General features: G+C 50.1%; 1 protein-coding gene across 7 annotated transcripts; it reads right to left on the reverse strand.

Moving 5' to 3' along the window:
• Positions 1 to 4,365: 4,365 nt before the first annotated feature.
• Positions 4,366 to 6,601, reverse strand: LOC123424841 (protein NUCLEAR FUSION DEFECTIVE 6, mitochondrial-like). 7 transcript variants are annotated; one of them, XM_045108539.1, is made up of 4 exons: positions 6,426 to 6,601; positions 6,203 to 6,330; positions 4,674 to 4,684; positions 4,366 to 4,566 (listed from the first exon to the last, which is right to left on the reverse strand). In XM_045108539.1, the coding sequence occupies exons 1-3, from the start codon at positions 6,584 to 6,586 to the stop codon at positions 4,677 to 4,679; spliced, it is 297 nt and encodes a 98-aa protein (XP_044964474.1). In that variant the 5' UTR covers positions 6,587 to 6,601; the 3' UTR covers positions 4,366 to 4,566; positions 4,674 to 4,676. The 7 variants fall into 7 exon arrangements, with proteins under 7 accessions (XP_044964474.1, XP_044964470.1, XP_044964468.1 ...); XM_045108535.1 differs by lacking the exon at positions 4,674 to 4,684 and adding an exon at positions 5,225 to 5,296; XM_045108533.1 differs by adding an exon at positions 5,225 to 5,296 and having other exon boundaries at positions 4,366 to 4,684.
• Positions 6,602 to 6,886: the final 285 nt, after the last annotated feature.

The raw sequence follows: 6,886 nt of genomic DNA on the forward strand, positions 1-6,886 counted from the left end.
TGCCTGGGCCAAGAGCATTATCACCGTTGTCGGCGACTACAAGAAGTCGGTCGAGTGTGCACACGATAGCAGCCGGCTAGCCGAGGAGTTAGTGATTGCGGAGGACAAAAGGCAGCTCGACCGGCTCGTGGCTCAAGCCACCGAGCAGCCGGCCGTGCTGACTCCCCCGTCTCAGTCGGCCGGCGAGGCCACGTTCGAGTCGTCCAAGGAAACGAAGCAGGCGTCGCTCGACCCGGCCAACCCCAAGCAGTGCGTCACCATCGGCACCAACCTCAGCCCCAAATAGGAAGGCGAGCTCGTCGACTTCCTCCATGAGAATCGGGATATATTTGCATGGTCCCCCAAGGACATGTCGGGAGTCCCGAGGAAGTACGCCGAGCACAAGCTTCATGTACGACCGGATGCAAAGCCGGTCAAACAACCTTTGCGTCACTTCGCTGAGGGGAAGCGGCGCACAATCGGAAAAGAGTTCGCCCGGCTGCTTGTAGACAGCTTCATCATGGAAGTTTTTCATCCGGACTGGCTAGCAAACCCAGTTCTGGTGTTGAAGAAAAAAAACATGGCGCATGTGCATCGACTATACAAGCCTGAACAATGCATGTCCGAAGGACCCTTTCGCCCTACCACGGATAGATCAAGTGATTGACTCCACGGTCGGCTCCGATTTGTTGTCCTTTCTGGACGCCTATTCTGGCTACCACCAGATCAAGCTGGACCCGGCCGACCGGCTCAAGACCTCCTTCATCACCCCCCTTCGGAGCTTACTGCTACACGACGATGACGTTCGGCCTGAAGAATGCAGGCGCCACCTTCCAGCGTTGCATGCAGCGGTGCCTCCTGCCGCAAATCGGCAGGAACATACACGTCTATGTCGACGACATCGTCGTCAAGACCAAGAAGCACTTCAATCTCCTTGACGATCTGTGGGAGACCATCTCCAACCTACGCAAGTACAAGATCCGGCTCAATCCGAAGAAGTGCGTCTTCAGAGTGCCAGCCGGCAAACTCCTGGGTTTCTTTGTGTCGGCGCGTGGCATCGAGGCCAACGCTGAGAATATCAGAACCATCGAGCGTATGGCTAAGCCGGCTCGACTCCTCAACGTCCAGAAGTTTGTTGGCTGCCTGGCTTCCCTCAGCCGGTTCGTCAGCCAACTGGGTGAGAAGGTGCTGCCACTCTACCAGCCGATGAAGAAGACCACCAAATTTGAGTGGAACGATCAGGCGAACGAAGCATTCCGTAAACTCAAGCGTGTGATCTCCAGCACGCCCGTCTTGGTCATGCCGGCTGAAAGGGAACCCATGTTCATCTACATCGCGACAACCACGCGTGTGATCAGTGTCATCTTGGTAGTGGGGCGAAAGGAGGAGGGCAGGGTGCTGCTGGTTCAGCGTCGTGGCTACTATCTGAGTGAAGTCCTATCCGCCTCCAAGCAGAACTACCCCCACTACCAAAAGATGTGCTATGGCGTGTACTTTGCCGCCAAGAAGCTGAAGCAATACTTCCAGGAGCACACCATCACGGTGGTGAGCACGGCTCCACTTTCAGAGATCATGAGCAACCGTGATGCCACTGGCCGGATCGCCAATTGGTCCATCGACATGGCCGACCACGACATCCACTACGAGCCGCGCACCGCCAGCAAGCCCTAGGTGGTGGCTGATTTCCTTGTCGACTGGGTTGAAACCCAGTTCCTGTCGCCCCCTCCTGACTCCACACACTGGCGGATGCACTTCGACGGCTCCAAGATGCGGACCGGTTTGGGAGCCAAAATCATCCTGTCGTCCCCGAAAGGAGGCCAGCTCAAATATGTTGTCCAAATCCACTTCGCCGCCTCCAACAACGTGGTCGAATACGAGGCGCTCGCACACGACCTACGGCTCGCCAGAGAGATCGGCATCCGACGGATTATTTGCTTCGGCGACACCGATCTCGTGGTGCAACACGTCTCAAGCGAATGGGATGCCAGCGACGCTAGCATGGGCCCGCGGGCTCCCAGGGCCCGCGGGCGTGACCTCCAAGTCAGCGAGGCCCTCCGACCTGAGCCGGCGGACCTCCCCTGCTTCGGGGACTATTGACGGGGGGATAACCCAGGGGTAGGCTCACCAAGCCTACTCCTTCACGTTTCGGCATAGAGTGGGGCTAAAGCCTCCTCACATGCCGACTCCTCCTGGCCGGCTGCGTGGCCCGCGCCGGCTAGGAGCGTTGTCGTCTACTCTCTGACCGGATGGCAAGCCGCAAGCCGGTTGGGGAGCACCCGTCACATCGGCCCCTATGATGTGACGGAGGCCTTCGGCTAAAGGCGAAAGTACCTCAACTCGAGTATAATGGAGAGGAATATGCATGGCTACAGTGGTGGAGGCCATACCGCTGACCGATGTCGGTTGCGACCCGTCAACCGTGTACAGTGCCCGCACGCCACCACCCACTCCATTTCCTGGCCCGACGTGGCCACAGTGGAGGCGGCTGTACCGCTGACCGGCGTCGGATCCCGCAAGACGACAACCACCGTACCACCCGCGCCCCGCGTGGGGAGCACGCACCAATCCCATAGGCCAATCGGCGGGTAGCTTAGCTTGATGGGACCCTGCAGCCGGCGGACCCACCAACGACAAGACTAATCAACGGCGAGCCATCGGACTAGCCGAGGGTTCGTCTATAAAACCCCCTGGCCCTCCTCCATGCAGAGGGTCGACCATTCTTACGCACACACACACTCATACAGGAGAGGTAGACTGCGAGTCGGTTGCTCCATCTTCCTCCTTCGTCGAACAATTCAAGGAGCACATTGTAGTTCCATCGGTTCATAAATCACTCCGGCGGGACTAGGGGTGTTACCTTCCTCGGAGGGCCTCGGACGTGGGTACATCGTGCGTCTTGCATCGCTAGTTACCAATCTCGTTCCCAAAGCCCGTCGGTGTCCTTTCGGCCCCAACCACTCTCAATAAGCCTACCCATGACTTGTGTCGTGAGAAAACGACGACGAATGAGGTAATATCAACACAAGACCATATGTCATATTTTCTGTTTTCCCCACTGAGGTTTTTAGAAAGTATATACGACATATTGATTGTCTTCTAAACTCTATCAGCTCGTTTGGCACCTGGTCTTTCATTTCATTTGGTGGAAATGAAATGAAAACACTTACCTGCAAAGAATTCATTTTGTGGGATTTGGTTCCCAAATCCAATTTTCATGTTTGGCTGCCATGTGGATTTCTGAAATGAAAATATGCGGTAGTCGATGCCCCGGGCCAGCACGACGTGGAAGAACCACTCCGCCTCCACAAACTTGGGGTTGAGCAGGAACCGAAGCTGCTCCATGTCGCTCGGGTACACCGCGATGGCGCCCCACCACGGCAGGCTCGGCCGGCACCGCGGGTCGTCCGTCTATGTGGCTGTCACAAGCGCCGCAATCGCGATGGCCTGCAGGCCGACGGCCAGCAGCCACAGCAGGAAGGCGTCGTGTGCGCGAGCCATGGCCATGGAGCAACTGGGGGCGGAGCAGAGCCGCGGCAAATTCACAAGAATGATGGGGTGGGGTGGGATTTGGGTACAGTGCAACTGATGTGGGGAGGGATTTGGGTGGAAATGGCACTTCGATTCCAATGGTCTAAGTCCAGGGCAACGCAAACAAATTGAACCCGGAATTCGCAAATGAAATCAACCAAATCCACACCAAATGATGGTACCAAACGAGCTGTATGAGTTTTCTTGTATTAAGTTAAAAGAAACAATAACCATTATATGTTGCATCATTTTTTCTTTATTTTTTCCATTAGATTTGAAGGAGTTTTAACAACATATCAAACACAACTCATTTTTTCCACGGGGTTTCTGAGAAGCTCTTGAAGATGATGATGCTATATGAACAAGTATAGATTAGACGGAGTGTTAGAATTAATTAACTGTGTTAATTATGGGGTAAATCTCCCCTGTTAACTGAGTCTATAGAACTGTCTGGAACGGTTACGTCCACATAACTTGTATATAAGCATCACTATCAATAAAAAAAGATACGGTTTTCATCATTTGCTTTTCTTTCTGACATGCTCAAAACCGAAGCTACGCCCATCTACGGTTACGATAAGCCAGAGTCTCCATACGTATAGCCAATTACAAGGAGAAACGCAAGCACAAAAGTTCTTTTGCGCTGATCTCTTGCAGGATGGAAGATGGATCTCCAAGTGTAGGTCCATTGGATGCGCTGCGCTAAATCACAGGAGGGGGAAAGGACAAACACCAAAATGAAACGTTGGGCAAGAAAATAAAGTCGCGAGTTTTCAACAGGAATTGGAGTTTGGTGGTGAAAAACTTGAGATAATCTGGCTACAGTTATAACGCAAAGACAAAAACGGTAAAACAATATGGCCCCAGAAATGAACTCAATATTATTTCTTGTGCGCCCCCAAATTCTGTTATAATCCTGCAGACGCTTAATACATACCAAATTCCCGGAACAGAGCGGGAAGAAAGGCAGATTAAAAACGTAGCTCAAATTCAGTGGGAGAGGTCCTTAGCAGCTACCATCACAGTCACACCAGGCTCCCACAACAAGAGATCATTCATCTACAAATAGAAACGAATAGTCTAAGCTCCAGCTCTTCAACTCACATCATAAAAGTTACTGGCGAAAATAAACAGGGCGTCTCTTCATCCCAGACCTTCGTCCTCACCCATCATAAGTCTATAGAGATATAAAATGTGTCAAACAAATATTTTTGGCTAGAAAAAAAAGGCATACATGGTATTATTGCGGCTAACAATCATCGTATGTGTCCCAGGTAATAAGCTAAGGATGTTAATTTGCATTATCGGGCAAAACATCACACAGATCCAAGTTACAGGATTTGCTCAGCCATGTGCATTTGATAAAGCAAAAGAAATACGGGTGGTAAAAAAATAGCATGCATCTTCATCCGTGACCTCCATCCTCACTGATCTCAATGATCTACAGAGATATAAATTGGGTCAAAGAAACAACTTTTTGGCTACAAGGAAAAAACTTACATAATATTATTGCGGCTAACAATCATTGTATTTTAAGTAAGTTAAGGATGCAAATTTGCATGGTCGGGCCAAACATCAAGGAGAGCAATTACAGGATTCGCACAGCCATGGTCTTTGTTTGCAACAACAAGCATCTTCATCTTGCATTCTTGCTCAAACAATGGGAGGAAGATTGATAGAACATATGCTATGGATACTACTTAAAACCTGGCCAGACCTGAATATTTGTGGTGACTGGATTTAGTCTGCTACATTCCACCTAGATATTTTCACAGGTCGTCATTGCCAGCTGGGTGGTCAATACAAAAAAAAAAAAAAAAACAAGTGACCCTTTTGCCTCTGCTTTGTAATTAATCATGACGTGTATATTAAAATTACAAAAGCAAATCATCAAAACACTACGCTTATAGAAACCAAAGGGAAACTTCTGTGAAGGTAATAGCCTTTGGCATGGTCCAACAGTCAGCAATTACAACTATACATAGTTTAAATTGTCTCTAATCGCAAAGTTTTTCTTCTGGCATAATAAAGAAAATCATGGCAGCTTCAAGTAACATGCCTTGCAACAGTAGAAGAAACAATAAGGTGTTTTAAAAAAAATACATCTAACTGATTTAAGGTTTCTACTATTCTTATTTCACTTTAATAAAAGTGACGTTTGTTGTCAGAAAGTGCAACCACTTAATGCATCTAACTGATTGTAACTTGTGAATACACCAAATTTGACGCCGCATATACAAATACTTTCTCTTAAGAACAATATAAGGGTTCACTTCTTATCCGCAAACAACTAAAGCAATGTGAGTTCCCCAGAATTAGTAATGATTTCCAGGTTGAGTTATATTGCAGCTCCTATTTATGCATGGGAGGTTTGGACCAGTGACAAAATAGTTCAAGATTATCACTAAACCATACTTCCATTGTGGGCACAAATGTCTTTATAGCCCTGCAAGACACTAGCTGTCAGCATTTGAACTTTACGATAATCTCATAAACATAAATTGTTTTGGTCTCTCTTTACCCATGCATGAATGCACATATATTACAAGTGAATGAACGTGGCTTCGACTTCGGTCGATTACTTAGCAAAGACAGACCACTCTCGATGGCAAATACAGCACATACACGAGCAAAGGGGTTTCATAGGTGAAGTAATCAAACATTGCAGGAACAGTAAGACGAGGGGGGAATTCACCTTCGGAGATCCAGCAGGAACCGACGCGAGCCGGGGCGGCGAGGAGCGAGGTCATGAGCGCCGAGGCCGTCGCGCTGTGCATGGGCATCAGCGACTCCAAGCAGGCGCTGCTCATCTCCAGCGGCGACCTCCACGTACCGCAACGTAAGCACCAAGGTTTTCATCCAGATCGAAGATACAGAAGGAATAATCCCGAAAGCAAGGGCGCTCGTCGTGCTCGTACCTTAGGGCGAGGCGGGCGCGGGGAGGAGAGGAGAGGAGCCGCCTCGAGGGGGCAGCCGGCCCGGAGCGAGAGGCGGCCCTGGCGGCCGCGCTGCGGAGGGAGGCTGTGGCGGATCCGGATCGGAGGAAGGATCTCGCGGCGGCTGCGGCGGCGGCGGCCATTGCTGCGGCGCGGCAGGGCGAGAGCTAAAAACCCTTGGAATGGATGGGAATTTTGCTGCAGCCGCAGTGTGGCTCTACATGAAGGCGGATGGGGTCGGCCCATTTTCTCCGTGGAAGCTGAGTGCGGTTTCTTCTCTCCGTTCCGTGGGACGGCCCATTACTGGGCTAACCTGGCTAGTATTTATGCCGAAATCTAGTGACATTATTTACTACTCCCTCCATTTCTAAATATTTGTCTTTTTAAAAAATTTACTATAAACTACTCGCTTCGTTCCTAAATATAAGTCTTTGTAGAAATTT

Source organism: Hordeum vulgare, chromosome 2H (assembly GCF_904849725.1).
Source record: "Hordeum vulgare subsp. vulgare chromosome 2H, MorexV3_pseudomolecules_assembly, whole genome shotgun sequence".
Classification (NCBI taxonomy): domain Eukaryota; kingdom Viridiplantae; phylum Streptophyta; class Magnoliopsida; order Poales; family Poaceae; genus Hordeum; species Hordeum vulgare.